Below are 19,500 nucleotides of genomic sequence, written 5' to 3'. Positions count from 1 at the left end.
AGTTACCACCTCAGATTTATGATGAGGTGGAGGAAATAGGCGAGGAAAGAGAAGAAAGATGGGTTGTAAATAGTCAACTGCAACCTGAGCTCCAACACACTTTGTGAGAGAATAATGTGGGGCTAATCACTAATATTATGTATGATATAGATATATTATTCTTACTATTATGTCCTGAAAGATTCACACCTTTTATCTAAAAAAAAGATTCACATCTATTACACATTCGTAAAATAGCTAAATCAAAACAGGTGCACCCTGCACCAGATATTTCCCCGAAGCGGCCCCAAGCCAAGCCCCACTCCGCCACACGAGTGAGCAGCATACGCGCGACAGACGATCCCGAACCGAGAGAGGGGGAACACGGAGCCGGCCGCGGAGGGGGAGCCCAGCCAAGCCAGCCAGAGTGAACAACCGTCCCAACCACCGACGGGCGGGCATGAGGGCCACCGAGATGTTGACCGCCGCGGCGGGGGCTGCCGCCGGGACGACGCCCTCCACGGCCTCGGTGGCCGGCCTGGCCGGGGCCAGCGGGGGCGTCCCCGCCGCGGGCGCCGGCGGGAACTTCCCCCTCGGCGCCGCCCTCCTCGCCTTCGCCTTCGCCAACCTCGTCAACGTCCTCTCCATCTGGTGCGCCCTTCCCTCCCTCCCTCCCGCCCGCTCTGCTAGATCCGACGCGCCCTCCGCTTCGCTGTCGGTGCGATCTCTTCAGGGTGTCGCTCCTGCGATCCGGTAGTTTTTTTTTCTGCTGATAGAAAGCGTAGCGAAAGGGTTTCCTCTTTTGATGTGGAAGCAAGCGGCTTGCTTAGCGTTTCAGAAATCTTAGGTTCCGTTCACGGCGGAGACTAGAGGGATGAACTTGGCTGCAGTAGGAGGATTGTGTACGCAGACGAGGATTTATCGGTTCGATGCACGCCTATGCGATCTGTGTTGTGCCGTCTGCACTGAAATTCAGTACATGGTCTTATTCCTTGGAAAACCCATGCGCGATCGGTTAATCAGGCTGAGTTAGCTGTTACATTTTCCCGTTTGCTGCCAAAATAACTTGTAAGAGATTAGTACTGCTTTTCCAAAATCACTCAGTGGAACCAGAACTATTTCCACCGCACAACCGGACACCAGTATCGCATATATGTATATTGCGTCGCTGATAACTGAATAAGACTATCCTGCTCAAAGGAAAAGCGCATTACTGTATCTTCAGAACCATTGCAGTTGAATAGCAAGTTGGACAGTTGCGCTGCTGTTTCGTTAAGCTGTGCTTTGTTCGCCCTAGACATGCAGGTTAAAGGAGAAGAAGTGGGATGCAAGGAAGTTTCTTACATCTTCCGGAGTTATTTCATCTCTTTCTGCGGCCGTGGCAAGTTTGGCTGTGGCGGTTGGCCAACAAGAAGGCGGAGATAGCTCTGTTTTCGCCCTTGCATTGGTTTTTGCTGCCGTTGTATGTACTTGACCCAACCAGGTTCCATGCATTCCTTTTTCAAGCAAGTGAATGTCGCAATCAAGAAAGTGCTTTTTCTCTCATAACTTGATATACTCGTGACTAGTTGCATCTCCGTTAAGAATTCTCTTCCCTTTTGGTATTATTTGTTGCTTTTAAAATGTAGTACATGTTTATCAATACCCCAATTCAGTAGGCATTTGATTGCTTCTTGCTTTGCTGGGGATGGACATGGATTTTCCCCAAAAGGCACCTTGCTGAAAGATAGTCTTGTCTATTAGCTTGATAGAGTGATTTAGTGAAAGAATAATAAGAAAATTCCAAAAATATGGCCTTGTCATTCATGAGGTGGTTAACTACTTTTATGGTCAACTTTTATAGCTGTGCAGTGACGCTGGATGTGCACATCTTCATCCTAAAGTGATTCCATTAATAAAGGTCTATAAAGCTTAGGAATAAGAGCTAATTTCGAATAATAAAGTGATAGGAGCTACTGTATTTGTGAGTTCACAAGCTGGTCTGTAACTTATGTACTTTAATTGTTGCCATGCCAAGTCTGCAGCTGTGCTCTAACATAATCGTCTGTCAGTTTAACTTTATGTTTTTCCTTTTCTCAAATCTTATTTAAAAAAAAGATCAGTCATGAGTGTATTCATATTCACATAAGCTCTTTTCTCAGTATGGGTTTCTAAGCATATATTTCTCGTTACAGGTAATGTATGATGCATCAGGAGTTAGGTTTCACACAGGCCGCCAAGCTGCGGTAAGCTCATGGTTTTGCACGCCCATTGTTCACATCAGTGATTTTTGCCTACTAGCAATATTTTTTTTATCGTGTTATTGTTTCATATTTTCACCTACCATGTTCCTAATGGTCTATTGTTTCCTTTCCATCCTCTAATAGTCTATTAAATTCTGCTGCAGTTGTTAAATCAAATAGTTTCTGATTTATCACCGGAACATCCAATTATCTCTACCTTCCGGCCGCTTCGGGAACCTCTTGGACACAGTCCATTTCAGGTAGCTCGATTCATATTTCACGCCAATTTAAGAAACTGAATTTGCCATTCAGACTTGTTACACCCGCAACTCGCAGCTATTTTTAGGTGTACGTTTGTGCTGACTTATGCCTTTTTTGTGCAGGTTTTTGCCGGAGCCCTTGTTGGTTGTACAGTAGCGTATTTAATGGGGAATTCTTCTGTATGAGAAATACTGTAGTTGGCAATTTGCCTTATACTCAGATTACACTACTTTTATACGAGGAACATTTTTTGTGCAAAGTCTACTTTGTATCTCTGGCCATATAAAGTGCCCTTCTGTTGAACTGGTTGCGTGTGTTGTTCTTTGCTGGTTACAGCATATTTTGCGCTGGTAGATAGATGATGGTCGTCGAATTTACGACACCATGCAGCTGTCTCCGGCTTGCTCTCTCGCCACCCTCCCAGGCCTTGCCGTCACCGGAGGAGGCCGCCAGGCTAAGCCCCTCGCCTTGTTCTTCTCTTCATCCCCTCCCATCCCCGGTGAACTTCTCTGAGGTTTCTCCAGATTCTCCATCAAAACGCCATTCAGTAGCAATTCTTGTCATCTCTCTCCCTGTTGTGTGTGCCCTTCACTTACATTTCTCTTTGGGCTACGACCACCCGTTGGTGGAGATATGTCCACTCACCACATTCTCTACGATCATATCACTTAATCACCATCACTTGTTCTCGCTGGCGTTAAAGCGACGCTTCTCCCTGGTGCATGCTCGGCCAGCCAGGCTTGCCCCTCAGCATTGTTAAGGTTTTTGATTTGGTTTCGGTTTCTCATGTAAACTGAATCAATGGTTTTTGATTGAAAACAGACTGATGTATTTCCATTGATTGCAAAATTAGTGGAAAGGGGTGCGAGCCCGGTTGGAAAAAAAGGTTTTCGATTCGGTTTCTTACATAAACCGGATCATTCTTTCCGAAATGAGATCGACATACAGGTGGCGATTCCTCCCCCGGTGACCATTTTAAAAAACGACAGTTCTGAAAGTGGTATGGAAAGATTGATAAACTGCACACAGATTTCTAACTTGAAATAAACTGACGAACTTCACTTTCAGCAGTAAGACTCGCATCTTTTATCTGCCATTATACCCAGGAGCATTATGCATTTTGCCTTGCACAACTAAATGCTTCTGGAACTGAAGCAAGATAAAGAGAATAGACAAATGAAAATGCCACAGCTGAAGGCTGTCAAAGCCTCACATGGACTGGAAATGTCAAGATGACAACGCTAGCTCATCGACGAGCTTCACCTCACCTGCACCGCCGCTGCAGACGCATGTAGCAAGAGACCGCCACCCTTCTGCATCCATCCAAATCCCACTTTCCGCCATCTTCTCCAAGACGAAGCAGGCTTCCTCCGCCTTGCCGTCCTCGCCGAGCCCTTTCGCCAGGTGCTTGAAGGTGTGACCTAGGGGACGATGCCCGCTGGACAGCATGGCGTTGAAAACCCGTAGCCCCAACCCGAAATCGCCGGCTCTGCAGCACCCGTCGGCCAGGACGCGGTACGTCGCCGCGCTTGGCGCCGTGCCGTCTTTGAGCTGCATCTCGACGAGCGCCTTGTGCGCTTCCTCCACCCTGCCGCTGTCACACAGGCACTTGATCAGGACGTTGTAGCTCGCGTCGTCGGGCCCGAGCTTGCGCTTGCGCATGTCGGAGAGCAGCCCCTTGATGGCGTCGACGTCACCCTGCCTCGCGTAGGCGCTCATCAGCACGCCGTAGTTCACCGCCTCGGTCTGGCAGCCCTGGTACTCCATGTCGAACATCAGTTTCTTGGCGTCGTCCAGCCGACCGGCGTCGCACAGGCCCCGCATCAGGAGGGAGTATGTCACGGCGTTCGGCGAGACGCCCCGGCGCACCATCTCCTCCTTGAGCCGCTCCGCGGCGCCCACGTCCCCTTCCTGGCACGCCGCCCCGACCAGGGTGTTGAAGGTGACCACCGTGGGCCGGACGCCGCGGCCGAGCATTTCGTCGAGCACCACGCGGGCGCCCGCGGACCCGTCCCGGCCGCACAGCCCCTTGAGGATGATGTTGTAGGAGACGGCGTTGGGGCGGACGCCGAGCTTGGCGGCCCGGGGGAGCATGTTCCGGGCGGCGTCCACGCGGCCGTTGCAGACGAGGCAGTGGATCAGCGCGTGGAAGGTGGCGTTGGAGTGGGAGCAGAAGGCGGGCACGGCGCGGAAGAAGACGAGGAGAGCCGCGTCGGGGCGGGAGGCGGCGCCGAGGCGGTCGATGAGCCCCGCGAAGACGGTGGCGCGGAGCGGGGCGCGGCGGGCGCGGAGCGCGGAGAGGAGCGGGAGGAGGAGCGGGAAGAGGCGCGCGCGGGCGAGGCGGTAGAGCACGCAGGAGGCGAAGGGGTGGTCGTGGAGGCGGCGCGGCGCCGAGAGGAGCGCGGCCGCCGCGGCGACCGGGGAAGGGAGCGACTTGAGGTGGAGCAGGAACGGGTGCGGCTCCGGCGGCGGCCGCGGCTTGTAGAGGAGCTTGCTCGGGTCGCGCCGGTGGCGGGCTCTCGAGTTCGGAAGCATCGGTGAGGCCCTTTGGGTGATTGGCATTCCCCTTGTTTTGTTTATGGGTGACTAGCGTCGAGTTGGTCGACCGGCCAAAATTTTGCCCGGTCGCCGCACGATGGAACATGGATCGTTGGATTATCTCTTCGCCCTTTCACCACGTGCTCGTAGTTTTCCACAGCTCCATTCGCTTCGCGTTGCTCTGCTCTCCACCTCATCCGTCCTCGCCCCAAATCGCCACGATGCGGCCCCACTGCTCCGCCGCGCATCCTTCCACTAGCATGGAAGCACCGACGAGCTGCCACCGCCCCATCGAGGCATTGGGGAGAGACATCTCGAGGGCTTCGCACGCGCGCCGGTCGTAGCACCCTTGCGGGCCGGATGCACCCCCTCCCGCCACCGCTTACATCTCGAAGGGCCGTTGGCCGATCTTTATTAGATAGGGAAGAGAGTTACATCATGGACAGTCTAAAAAGTTTAGATTGAACTCAGAGTTCCCAATACAACTCTGCGGAGGACCAGCCTTCCAAAACAGAAACGCCCCAGCAACAGCTAAGTTAGCAGATCTACGATGCATCCGGCGGCCCGCCACATGGCCACATCTTCTTGTATCCGCTCCAAGACGCCGATCGGCGAGCATGCCACATGATCAAAAGTTCTGGAATTTCTTTCTTTCCATATCCTCCAGTGCAGCAAGATAACCACCGTGTCAAAGTTCCTACGTATGTGCTTGGGTATAGCGGCAAACACTGTCCCACCACCGCTTACATCACATCAATCGTTGTCGAAGCCCTGCAACACTGCCTCACCCCTTGAGCTAGCGGCAACACCGACATCACCTTGCGGTACGTGCTCACCGCAACGACGATCGTCCCTCGCTGTCTTCCCCAATTCATCGGTTGCAGCTCCATCGAGCACGATTGCGGCTCTTGCTACGTAAAAAGATGCCATAGCAAGGCTGCTGTTGGTTGCAGTCTCCCCATGTGGCCGATTACAGCTCCTCTGTCGGTCGGCTCCGGCATCTCGCGACAACGGTCGCAACATCCCAAGGTCTAGCAGGGCGCATATCCGGTTCCAGCGTGGCGGGTAGGAAGCTTGCAACAAAATGCCTTGCTCGTCCCAGCACGACAGCCCGCTGGTTTCCAACATCACGGGACCATGGTTCCAGCATGTCTGACGTTGCAGTCCGCCATAAACAGCAGGGCTGGATGCATCTTCAGCAAAAACGTCGGTTGCAGCTTTTTCAGCCGTCGGTTGCAGCTCTTGTCACCGCCATTTTCAGCATTGCTGACCGGTTGCAACTCCCATCACCGTCGGTCCCAACATTCTTTTTTTGTTGGTTCTAGCATTGTTGGCGACCGATTCCAGCTCCATCGATGGCCGGTTCCAACATTAGGCCAACTCCACCGCGCGACCCCATTCTGTCCGGCCCCGTCCGTTTGGGGTAAAAGGGACAAACCAGACAGCCCAGCACGCGGGAGCAAACGGATTTTTGTCTGTTTTCTATCCGCTTTCGACCCATCCCCGGCCCAAGTTTGCGCTGATTTTGGGATGAAACGGACAACGCGCGGACGGGCGGGACGCGCGCGCTTGTCCTCCACTGGCTCGTCTGTCAGTGCCACAAAGCAAAAAAACCCCGCGCCCATTTGGCGCCATTTCCCCCAAACCCTCCCACATCCCTCCCGCCGCCCCCTCCCTCCCCGTCCATGGCCGACGCTCAGCCGGATTCCAACGGCCTGGCCGTCGACCCGCCCAGAAAGGTGAAGAAGAAGGCGGCCAAGGCGCCAAGGAAGCCGCAGTCGGAGTGCACGCCGGAGGAGATCGCCAAGTTGGACGTGGAATCGGCGAAGAGGAGGAACCGAAGGGCGGTCATCAAGGTCAATGCCGTCGCGGCCAAGTTCGCCGCCGAGCGCGATGCTATCCTTATCCTAGTCTTTTTCTTGCTACGTCCATGAGACTTCGGCCTTGTATATGTTTGCATGTTCAATTGTTGTTGATCATGTGGCGTAGGCATTTCAATCTTTGGAAGCCTTCAAGGCACGGCACAATGACAATCCATTCACTCTTGTGCACTGTTGAATGATCATCAACAATTGCCCCAAGTTCAAGGATCAATACCGTGAACTTCAAAGGAAGAGAAGTAAGAAGACGGCCAAGTTCGCCGGAGGTGGAGATGGCGAGGCATTGAAGAGGCCGAGGGGCAAGACCAACTCCAAGGTGAACGACATACGTGATGCCTCATCCATGGCCTTGCATGAGACTTTGCATGACATGATGTCTCAAAAGGATGTGAGGGACGAGAAAAAGCGGCAAAGCAAGGACGAGCAAATGAAGCAAATACCTAGAGTTTCAAAGGAAGAAGCTTGAGATGAAGGAGGCTGCCAAGAGGAGGAAAATCGACATGAAGGAGGCGTCCCGGCAAAGGCAGCTCGACATCGAGGCCGCCAATGTCTCGGCCAGGCAGCGGCTGCTCGACATCGAGGCCACCAATGCCGCAACCAAAGCAAAGGAGGTGGCCCTTGCGATCATGAGCGTGGACTTGACCAAGATGAGCGAGAAGACAAGGAGCTGGTTCGAGGCCAGGCAGAAGGAGATGTTCGATGCCGGCGGCCTGAACTAGGTCGTCCGATCGGCTGCGGCTGTTCTTTTTGGAGGCTGGCATGGGTGCCGCCCGCCCGCGCGGGCCGCTGGTTGTGTGCCGGCGAGAAACACATTCATTTTGGAGGCTGGCTGTGTTGTCGGCGAACAAAACTATTCATTTTGGAGGCTGGCTCTGTTGCCGGCGTGGACGTGTAGGCTGCTGACTCTGTTGCCGGCGTGACTAGGGCCGCTGGTATTTGAAACGTTGTTCTCTTTTTAATATGGAGGCGGACAAGATGGGGCCAAAGGATGCGGCCGCGCGCTGGGCGCACGGACACCGCATCCCAGGACAGACCCAGACACGACTCCATCATCCTACCTAAAGGGACAAATCCGACCAAACCGAACGTCTGTTTGGGGTCGCACGGTGGAGTTGGCCTTACCGACGCTAGTTCCAGCACGCGTCGTCCTCGACTGCAAATGTTCAGGGGGTGTTTGGTTGCTGCCCTGGGAGATGTGCCTGAGAAAATTTGATGCCTGATGTGTGCCTGAAGATTGAAGAAATTTTGCCTGGCCAAGCTGCCTGCAGTAGGTGCTGTTTGGTTTGTTGCGAGAGCCTGTACTACTAGTAGACAAGTGGGCCAGCTTCTGATCTCTTTAATCAGCACTGTTTGCTCGACTTTCGATGCCAGACAAGTGCATTTGCGTCTCCAGGGGTCCAATCTGGGTGGCCTGGTTCAGGCTAACCATGTGCCTGGACAGCTGGCCAGGCTAATCATCCTCGTATGTGTTCCAGGCCAGGCTACCAGCAGATTCATCAGGCCACCAACCAAACGGGGTCTAGGCAGATTTCAGGCACACTACAGGCAGGCATTTTTGTCTCAGGATGGCAACCAAACACCCTCTTAATGCGCCGACTCCGGCAACGACGACCTAGTGCCAGCGATGTCTCCAACAACTCCGATGGCCTGTCGAAACAACGCGTGACTACAGTTGTCGCTGCTGCAGCTCTCCCATCTTCGTTGGAGGCACTGGTTGGGGCAGAGACGTGTCACCCGGTGGACGAGGCAAAACGAGCGAGCGTTCGCTGCCAGATTTTGCCGTTAGCGACTTCCTGGAATCATTCCTCGTCACCACCAATGGCGCTGACAACCGCTGCGAGCGAGAGACTGAGAGGGAGAAGAAAGATTGTTCACAGGAAAAGGAGAGTGGATGTGGTGCATTGGGGAAGAGATAAGGTAGCACTTATGGTGAGTGGGTCTCGTGTGCATGTGTCGCGTTTTTTGCGATTGAACCTGTCCAATGCGCCAGCATGGGAAAAGCGACCGAGAAGCAATCATTTACCCTTGTTTATATGGAAGATCTACTTTGTTAAAAAAGTGTGTATAAGTGACCAAAATACTTAAACTAACGGAGCAACTAAGAACTGGATGTGGAGTTTCTACATCCAGGAGCAAATGCTCCTGGTGTGAACAGTAAAATCAAATAAACTAAAAAACAATTCAAAAAATTCTGAATTTTTTTTGTGCCATACTTTCACAAATGTTTGTTGTGCCTGCAAAATTTCATCGCAAAATCATATTGGTCGAAGGAGTGGTAAAAGAAACAAAATCGATGCTCCGAAAATGTTACTTACAAAAGCATTTTGGAGCTCTGATTTTGTTTTCTTACACGCCGTCCACCAATGTGATTTCATGATGAAATTTTGCGTGCACGACAAACATTTATGAAAGTATGTCGCAAAATAATTCCAAAATTTTTTGAACATTTTTTCTATTTTTTTGATTTTACTATTCATACCGGGAGCATTTGCTCCTGGGTGTAGAAAGGTACTTCCGCTAAGAACTTTGTTTTTTATAAGGAAGAAGCAACAACAACCATTATATATATAAATAAACACACACAGTACATGTGAGTTTTGTATGTTGCATGTGTACTATTAGTCAAAACCGTGAGTATGTACGTGTACTATATAGTATATATAAGAATATTTGGATAATATATATCCTACTTTTTAGGTGGTATGTACTATTTTTTAGTATATTGTTTTATGCGTACTAATATAAAGCCAAATCGAGAAAATAATTTGTCAGGACTGAAAATCCAAGGTGTTACGGCAGCTCAGTTCAGTCGGATTTTTTTTTCTGAAGAAGGATTTGTAAAGTTTTATTTGGGATCAATTCATCATTTTATTTTTATTTTATCTTTTCTTTATTCTTTATTGCTTTTCTTTTATTTTACTCTTTAAAAATGCACTAACTTTTTCCAAACTTGATGGACTTCTGTCAAAATCGATTAACTCTTTTGCAAAAGGGATAACTTTTTTAAATTTTGTGAACTTGTTTTTCGAAATTGTTGAACTTTTTCAAAAATCAATGATTTTTTTTCCAAATTTGTGAACATTTTTTCAAGCTTGATCTTTTTTTCCAAAATCAATGAACTTTTTTCAAATTCGTGAGCTTTTTCTCAAAATTGATGAACATTTTTTTCATAAACAATGAATTTTTTTCAAAATCTAGTGAACTTTTTAAAAATTATTGCTATTTTTAAAATATCATGAACTTTTTTTCAAAATCAATGAATTTTTTCAAATCCATGATTTTTTTCAAAATTCAGTGTTTTTTTGAATTTGTGAACTTTTTCCCCAAAATTGAAGAACTTTTTCCGAATATGTGACTTCTTTAATTCAAAAATCCATGAACTTATTTAAAATCTGTTAACTTTTTAAAATTTCAAGAATTTTTGTAAAATATGCAAACTTTTTGAAATCCATGAACCTTTTCAAAGTCACGACCTTTTTTCCAAATTAGTGTACTTTCTTCAATTTGACAAGCTTTTTGAATCCGTGAACTTTTGTGAATACCTGAACTTTTTGTATTTGTGCTCTTTTTATGAATATGCAAACTTTTTTGAAATATGTGAACTTTCAAAAACATCCAGTTTAAATAAAAATCATGTTTTCCAAAATGTTTTCAAATAATTAAAAAATCAAAGCGCTAATGGTAGAACGATGAAATAAATTGTGCAGCTATAATTGTTCTTAAATAGCTCGCCCTACAATTGGTCACTAGCATCTAGTGACTCTCATGGTTAGCCATACTTGTATGTGGGTGTAATGGTGCGAGTTTGATCCTCAAGGAGGGCCACTTTATTTGGGGGGGGGGGGGGGGGGGGGGGGGGGGGGGGGGGGGCATGCTATCCGCGAGCGAACTTCGTGTCTCGTGCGACCGATTGAAATTTTGCTGGGCTGGCCCAGCAGCATCACCTTCGAGCGCCAGTAAGCTAAACCGACACTGAGAGCGTCAGTTAGGAGCTCCTTGACCCTTCCCGATGCATGATCCCTCGTAGCGGTGGAGGCCTCGACTCTCCGGTTCACGTTCGCCACACAAGAAGGTCGCTGGCGCTGCATGAGGTGGTGCAGTGAACAGCGGGACCAGCTAGAGCCAGCCGCCCCGCACGTAGTTTGGCTCACCGACAGAGCATCTTCATTCGATGATGGATGTGCATGTTGACTCCTATGTCTCATTATTGACGAGGATCCCCTGAGTCGGCCCAGCAAAGGGATTATTCTCATGGAACACACCCCCGACAACACATGTATGACTATCTTGATTCTGTCATAAAAATGTCATGGATGTACATAGGTGACAGAAACACGATCTACTGTGACAAAGCCGTATCATCATAGATGCGTCTTTTTTGTAGTGTTGGAACCTATCTTGTAGAGGCTTCAAATCCCCATAGGCAACTATGAATGAAAATATTCAGGTGGGGACTTGATCCCAAGTGACCATTCAAAAAAATACTACTATATTAAACCGGTGGCTTTCAATTTTTTGGGTTTTTAGCCTCCTACTAGCTCTCACTTCGCCAATCTGGACCATCCATTGAAGATCTATCGGCCCACATACAGTTTCTCTATTGTTACATCCTAAGAGTAACTCTCAAATAGGCAAGTAGAGAAACTCTCAAGCACAATACAGGCCATGTTGGGGAACGTAGCAGAAATTCAAAATTTTCCTACGTATCACCAAGATCTATCTATGGAGAGACTAGCAACGAGGGGAGGGAGAGTGCATCTACATACCCTTGTAGATCGCTAAGCGGAAGCGTTCAAGTGAACGGGGTTGATGGAGTCGTACTCGTCGTGATTCAAATCACCGATGATCCTAGCGCCGAACGGACGGCACCTCCGCGTTCAACACACGTACAGCACGGAGACGTCTCCCATGCCTTGATCCAGCAAGGAGGAGGGAGAGGTTGATGGAGATCCAGCAGCACGACGGCGTGGTGGAAGTAGCGGGATTCCAACAGGGCTTCGCTAAGCGCTGCGGGAGGAGGGAGATGTGTCACGGGAGGGAGAGGGAGGCGCCAGGCCTTAGATTGGTTTGCTCCTCCTTTTTCCCCACTATATATAGGGCCAAGGGAGAGGGGGAGGCGCAGACCTTGCCCCTTCCTCCAAGGAAGGGTGCGGCCAAGGGTGGGGAGGAGTCCATCCTCCCCAAGGCACCTCGGAGGTGCCTTCCCCTTGTAGGACTCTCCCCTTTTTCCCATCTCTTGGCGCATGGGCCTCTTGGGGCTGGTGCCCTTGGCCCATATAGGCCAAGGCACACCCCCTACAGCCCATGTGCCCCCCCGGGGCAGGTGGCCCCACCCGGTGGACCCCCGGGACCCTTCCGGTGGTCCCGGTACAATACCGATGACCCCGAAACTTGTCCCGATGGCCGAAATAGCAATTCCTATATATAATTCTTTACCTCCGGACCATTCCGGAACTCCTTGTGACGTCCGGGATCTCATCCGGGACTCCGAACAACTTTCGGGTTACCGCATACTAATATCTCTACAACCCCAGCGTCACCGAACCTTAAGTGTGTAGACCCTACGGGTTCGGGAGACATGCAGACATGACCGAGACGTTCTCTGGTCAATAACCAACAGCGGGATCTGGATACCCATGATGGCTCCCACATGTTCCACGATGATCTCATCGGATGAACCACGATGTCAAGGACTTAATCAATCCCGTATACAATTCCCTTTGTCTATCGGTATGTTACTTGCCCGAGATTCGATCGTCGGTATCCTTATACCTTGTTCAATCTCGTTACCGGCAAGTCTCTTTACTCGTTCCGTAACACATCATCCCGTGATCAACTCCTTGGTCACATTGCGCATATGATGATGTCCTACCGAGTGGGCCCAGAGATACCTCTCCGCTTACACGGAGTGACAAATCCCAGTCTCGATTCGTGCCAACCCAACAGACACTTTCGGAGATACCTGTAATGCACCTTTATAGTCACCCAGTTACGTTGTGACGTTTGATACACCCAAAGCATTCCTACGGTATCCGGGAGTTGCACAATCTCATGGTCTAAGGAAATGAAACTTGACATTAGAAAAGCTTTAGCATACGAACTACACGATCTTTGTGCTAGGCTTAGGATTGGGTCTTGTCCATCACATCATTCTCCTAATGATGTGATCCCGTTATCAACGACATCCAATGTCCATGGTCAGGAAACCGTAACCATCTATTGATCAACGAGCTAGTCAACTAGAGGCTCACTAGGGACATGGTGTTGTCTATGTATCCACACATGTATCTGAGTTTCCTATCAATACAATTATAGCATGGATAATAAACGATTATCATGAACAAGGAAATATAATAATAACCAATTTATTATTGCCTCTAGGGCATATTTCCAACAGGCCATCCATTCGAGATCCAACAACCCACGTGAATTTTTCTATCTTTGCATATAAGAAGTGACTCCATTATCGTACTTCCCACTTAAAATAGACTATTGGGAAACTTTGGAAATTTAACATTGCTCGCAAACGACCACTAACTCCAAATCCACGCGAGTGAATTACAAGAAACAATCACAAGGTTAGATTACCAGTAAACCACCAGTCTTGCTTTGTTTGACACATAACCACCACTTTCGAGACAATGGTAAAGCACGTTTAGGCAACAAAAATAACCGTTGGGACTAAAGCGCGTTTTGACCGATGGGACTAAAGTGCATTTTGGGATAACATTGATTTGTAGCTAAAATGCGTTTTTGGATAACACATAACATTAATTCATGGCTAAAGCATGTTTTGACTGAGAATATGACCATTGGGAGTAAAGTTATTTTTGGATAACATTGATTCGTGTCTAAAGCGTGTTTTCAGATAACACATAACATTGATTCATGGCTAAGGCATGTGTGACCTCAAATCTGACAGTTGAGACTAAAGTGCATTTTGGCCTTCTGGACATTGGGTGTAAAGTTTATTTTGGGATGACATTGATTGACAACTAAAGCGCATTTCGGGATAACACATAACATTAATTCACAGATAAAGCGTGTTTTGATTGTGAACCGACCGTTAGTACTCGAGAGCCCTAAATAGGGGTAGGGTTGGACCAGAGTAGGCATACTCCATAGCCGCGCGTCCTTTCCCTCACGAGTAGTGCCATCGTACCTCCTTCCCCATGCGTGCTAACATCACCATCAACCCCTCCCTAGCCAATTAGGACCTACCTCCCCTACTTTGATGGCCTGAGAACAGTTCTCCCCATCCAGAAACCACCCCCATGAATTTCTTTGCACAAACTCCAATCTCGGAGGAGCCCCAAAGGCCTAGAATGAGGGCGTCGGCATCATTGTGCACCCCTTCCGTGGTCCGAGGAATGCACACTTTCAAGATTTCTAGCTACAACCTTCAAAGGGGCATCGGCGTTGGTAGGTACTTGTCGTCCGCCGCCTTCGATGTCGGCGGATACTTTTGGCGCATTGAGTACTACCCCGACGGGGAGATGGAGATGAAAATTGGGGACTATGCGTACATTTCCCTAGATTTTGCGAGCACCAACTCCGAGGTGAGGGCGTCCTTCGAGATCAGGTTGGTCGACCAAAGCCAACAAGCTGCCGCCATTGGTGCTGCTCTCCCAAAAGATGCCGATAGTGTTTCGCTCTCATCCGCCACCCTATGTAGGCAAAGACTTCCTACAACCATCCTTGTACCTACAGGATGACAGCCTTATGATTGAATGTTCTATCACAGTTCTGGCAGAATCTAAGGTGGCAGTAACGACGACTTCCATTGACATTCAAGTGCCTCCCTCGAACCTATCTAATAATCTTGGAGAATTACTTAAGGCAGGGGAGGAAACAGATATCACATTCGAGGTTAGAGGGGAGAGTTTCCATGCACACAAGATTGTGCTTGCAATGCGGTCACCGGTCTTCAAAGCGGCTCTCTTTGGGCCGATGGGCGACAGACAAGGCGGACCATGAACATAGAAGGTATACAGCCTGCTATTTTCAGTGCATTGCTTCACTTCATCTACACAGATTCATTACCTTCCATGGGACATCTTTATGGAGATAATGGTGAAGAAATGGTCAAGCACTTGGTCATGGCCGCAGATAGGTATGCCATGGAGAGGATGAAGGTGATATGTGAGAGCATCCTTTGCAAGAATCTTAATGTTCAGAACGTCACTACTACTTTAGATCTAGCCAACTGTTATCATTGCAACCAACTCAAAAATGCTTGCCTTGAGTTTATCACTTCTCCAGATAGAGTACAAGATGTGGTGGCAAGTGAAGGGTATGCTAAACTCAAAAGATCCTGTCCTTCTATCATAGCTGATATTTTTGAGAGGGCAACTAAGTCCCGCAAAATTTAGCATGTTCATCCTTGATTAACTATATAGCTAATGAACATTTGGCTTCCAATTTAGTTTCCCATGATATTTCTGCCAAGAGCGGGCTTTTGCAAAATGATCTATGTATGTGATGATATGCATCACCTTAATTATATCTTCTATCTCATAGCTCATCTTATACATGAACGTTAATCTCTGCTAGCTTGCTAGTGTTCTCTAAAATACTATGGTCTTCAAACTAAACAATTTGTTTATTGTTATACATTGTCTATTTGTGTGCTCCTTGAATTTATCAAAGCACTACCAGTTAGTATCCTAAATAGGTGCATGCCATACTCTCTTTTTTGCAACCTAGGTGTTGAACTACTTCCACAGCTGTATCATCAGAGATGTTGATAGGAGCAAGAGAGAATTTGTTGTAATTAACCATAAGACTGGTAGATTCAAAGAATCTATGCAAGATGTCTTTGATATTGTCTGATTGAAGTAGGTCAGAATAATGGACAATAGGATAACCCAGACCAAAACATTCATCAATAGGTAGTTTTGTTTCATCATCATGCCATGCCTCATTAATCATAATCTGAAGCAATTCAATAGCCAAAACACATAGCAATAGAGAGGCTGGGTCTCCCTGTCTGACCCATCTCTTACGTGTGATTTTCATACCAGGAACCCCATTGAGGATGATGGAATTTCTATATTGAAAGGCCACATGATTTCCAAATCTATCTAAAAGGTGTCATGGAATTAGGAGGATTCCCAGTTGATTTCATTATAACCTTTTTGTTGGAATATCTATACCCACACTGTAGAAGCTCCAAAATCAATACTACCATTCAAAGCACCTACATTGAGAATATCATCCAATGCCTCACATTGCTAAAGAGCAATAGTAGAGGAGGCAAGTGGAACATATCACATATATTGTCATCTTCTATAATTTTTTGCATAAACAAAAATAATATCTTCATTCTTGGCAAAATAATGAAGTTGTGAGAAATTATCTTGAAGAGTATCGTCATGCCAATAATCATTCCATAACAATGACGCATCACCACTATGAGTTTTGCATGCAATTAATTGTTTGAAATTGTTTAAAAGGTTGAACTAGTCCTTCAACCAGAATGACCCCACATTGGATGAGGTCGTTGGGACAAAGCCATTTTTATAGTACATCTTTCCATACGATTTACACATAGGGAGTATTATGATGGTTGGAAAGTTTGAAAACTTTTTTCATCAGCAAAGCTCTGTTCTACCACCTTAGATCCAATACACCTAATCCACTAGCAACCTTGGGTAATAAAACATTATCCCATTTAACCATCCATTTTCCTTGTTTGTTTATATTCTTGCCATACCATAATAAAGATCCTCCATATTTTTCAAAATGGCTAGTGATAGTAAATGTCACTTTGATAGAGAACATTGCATATATAGGCAGAGCAGATATAACTGTTTTCCAATGCACTAATTTGCCAACACGTCATAGCTAGAAGCAATGCTAGAGTACCTCTTCTCCAATTTGGTAACTATGGTTATAGATCATCAACTCTACGCATGTAGATGCCCATAGGAAACCCTAAATAGGTGAATGGCATACTCTCATTTTGCAACCCAGGTGTTGAGCTCGTTTTGTAGCCCTATCCTAAGAGAGTTGATAAGAACAAAAGGGGATCTATTGTAATTAACCATAAGACCAGTAGATTTAGAGAATCTATGCAAGATATCCTTGAGCCTGTCCAATAGCATGGGATCGGCATATTGGACAATAGGATATCCCAGACCAAAATATCATCAATAGGTAGTTTTATTCCATCATTGTGCCATGCCTCATTAATCACAATCCAAAGTAGCTCAACAACCAAAACAAAATAGCAATGGAGAGATTGGGTCTCCCTATCTAACCCCTCTATTACATGTGATTTTCTTACTAGCAATCACATTGATGATGACGGGGGTAGAGGAAATGCTGATTTAATCCTCTTATGACCAAAACCTAGATGTTGTAACATACATATGATAAAAACGTGCTCCACTTTATGAAATTCATTTTCAAATTGTATCTTAAAGATAATAGTATCTTTATTATATTTATAGTATTCTTTAGGTATTCATATGCACATGAAAGGCAGTCTTGTATATTTCTATTCTTGATGAATCCACACTGATTTCTGCTGATTATAGGAGTGATATATTTCTAAACCCTATTTATCAATAGTTTGGTGAGTACTTTAATTGTCATGCTTACCATGGAATAACATGTAGTAAGCAGGGGGCTCTGAAGTATTCATTATAGGAATGACAGAAATATATGCAGTACTAATAGGTCACACGTTCAAAGTTTCATCCTGAAAGTCGTTGCAAAATTTATACAACTGCTCTTTACAACATGCCATCATTTCTTTATGAATAAACCATTGAAATCATCAGGACCTGGTGACTTGTCATTTGGCATGCATTTAATTGCCTCACCATTTCCCTCAGTAGTCCAAATCTCCAAATGACTAGATCCTTGTTGTTTGCTATGTGCAATGTCAAATAGCTTATTGGGTTGCAAAGAAATCCCAAGTCTATTGATACGTATCCAACGTATCTATAATTTTTTATTATTCCATGCTATTATATTATCTATTTTGGATGTTTTATATGCATTAATATGCTATTTTATATTATTTTTGGGACTAATCTATTAACCTAGAGCCCAGTGCTAGTTCATGTTTTTTCCTTGTTTTTGAGTTTCGCAGAACAGGAATACCAAACGGAATAAAACCTTCGCGATGATTTTTCTTGGACCAGAAGACAACCAGGAGACTTGGAGATAAAGTCAAAAGAGCCACGAGGTGGCCACAAGGACGGAGGGCGCGCCCAGGGGGGTAGGGCATGCCCCCCACCCTTGTGGGCCCCTCGTGCACCCCTTGACCTAATTTATGTGCCTATATATTCCCATATATCCCCAGACCAACAAAGGCATCCACAAAAACACTTATCCGCCGCCGCAACCTTATGTACCCGTGAGATCCCATCTAGGGGCCTTTTCCGCATCCTGTCGAAGGGGGATTCGATCACGGAGGGTCTCTACATCAACTCTATTGCCCTTCCGATGAAGCGTGAGTTGTTTACCCCAGACCTACGGGTCCATAGCTAGTAGCTAGATGGCTTCTTCTCTCTCTTTGATTCTCAATACCATGTTCTCCTCGATGTTCTTGGAGATCTATTCGATGTAATACTCTTTTGCGGTGTGTTTGCCAAGATCCGATGAATTGTGGATTTATGATCAGCTTATCTATGAGTATTATTTAAATCTCCTCTGAATTCTTTTATCCATGATTTGATATCTTTGTAATTCTCTTCGAACTATCGGTTTGGTTTGGCCAACTAGATTGGTTTTTCTTGTAATGGGAGAAGTGCTTAGCTTTGGGTTCAATCTTGCAGTGTCCTTTCTCAGTGACAGTAGGGGCAGCACAGCACGTTGATAACCCATAAGTATAGGGGATCGCAATAGTTTTTGAGGGTAGAGTATTCAACCCAAATTTATTGATTCGACACAAGGGGAGCCAAAGAATATTCTCAAGTATTAATAGTTGAGTTGTCAATTCAATCGCACCTGAAAGACTTAATATCTGCAACAAAGTATTTAGTAGCAAAGTAATATGGAAGTAACGGTAACTATGGCAAAAGTAACAGTATTGGTTTTTGTAGAAATTGTAACACTGGCAACAGAAAAGTAACTAAACAAAGATCAATATGTGAAAAGCTTGTAGGCAATGGATCAGTGATGGATAATTATGTCGGATGTGATTCCTCATGCAACAGTTATAACATAGGGTGACACAGAACTAGCTCCAGTTCATCAATGTAATGTAGGCATGTATTCTGAATATAGTCATACGTGCTTATGGAAAAGAACTTGCATGACATCTTTTGTCCTACCCTCCCGTGGCAGCGGGGTCCTATTGGAAACTAAGGGATATTAAGGCCTCCTTTTAATAGAGTACCAGACCAAAGCATTAACACTTAGTGAATACATGAACTCCTCAAACTATGGTCATCACCGAGAGTGGTCCCGATTATTGTCACTTCGGGGTTACCGGATCATAACACATAGTAGGTGACTATTGACTTGCAAAATAGGATCAAGAACTCACACATATTCATGGACACATAATAGGTTTAGATCTGAAATCATGGCACTCGGGCCCTAGTGACAAGCATTAAGCATAGCAAAGTCATAGCAACATCAATCTTAGAACATAATGGATACTA

The 19,500-nt window shown here is 46.5% G+C and overlaps 2 protein-coding genes and 1 pseudogene across 2 annotated transcripts; 2 read left to right on the top strand and 1 right to left on the bottom strand.

Moving 5' to 3' along the window:
- The first annotated feature begins 293 nt into the window (after positions 1-293).
- On the top strand, positions 294-2,765 carry LOC125527388 (uncharacterized membrane protein YuiD-like). Its single transcript, XM_048691901.1, has 5 exons — positions 294-630; positions 1,285-1,441; positions 2,154-2,204; positions 2,366-2,461; positions 2,585-2,765. The coding sequence occupies exons 1-5, from the start codon at positions 440-442 to the stop codon at positions 2,645-2,647; spliced, it is 558 nt and encodes a 185-aa protein (XP_048547858.1). The 5' UTR covers positions 294-439; the 3' UTR covers positions 2,648-2,765.
- Positions 2,766-3,490: 725 nt separating this feature from the next.
- LOC125527378 (pentatricopeptide repeat-containing protein At1g07740, mitochondrial-like) lies at positions 3,491-5,062 on the bottom strand. Its single transcript, XM_048691893.1, has one exon. It carries the CDS (start codon positions 5,022-5,024, stop codon positions 3,690-3,692), a length of 1,335 nt encoding a protein of 444 aa, XP_048547850.1. The 5' UTR covers positions 5,025-5,062; the 3' UTR covers positions 3,491-3,689.
- Positions 5,063-14,154: 9,092 nt separating this feature from the next.
- Positions 14,155-15,252, top strand: LOC125537952 (annotated as a pseudogene).
- Positions 15,253-19,500: the final 4,248 nt, after the last annotated feature.

The sequence above is a fragment of the Triticum urartu genome, chromosome 1, assembly GCF_003073215.2.
Source record: "Triticum urartu cultivar G1812 chromosome 1, Tu2.1, whole genome shotgun sequence".
NCBI classification, from domain to species: domain Eukaryota; kingdom Viridiplantae; phylum Streptophyta; class Magnoliopsida; order Poales; family Poaceae; genus Triticum; species Triticum urartu.
Note: the sequence above shows the minus strand (reverse complement) of the source record. Positions and strands in the feature narration are given on the sequence as shown.

Excerpts from the sequence above, each read along its gene's own strand:
- LOC125527378 (XM_048691893.1), bottom strand. The coding sequence starts at position 5,024 with ATGCCAATCACCCAAAGGGCCTCACCGATGCTTCCGAACTCGAGAGCC.
- LOC125527388 (XM_048691901.1), top strand. The coding sequence starts at position 440 with ATGAGGGCCACCGAGATGTTGACCGCCGCGGCGGGGGCTGCCGCCGGG. Across the intron at positions 1,442-2,153 it reads CATTGGTTTTTGCTGCCGTT|GTAATGTATGATGCATCAGG; the intron begins GTATGTACTTGA and ends TTCTCGTTACAG. Across the intron at positions 2,205-2,365 it reads ACACAGGCCGCCAAGCTGCG|TTGTTAAATCAAATAGTTTC; the intron begins GTAAGCTCATGG and ends ATTCTGCTGCAG.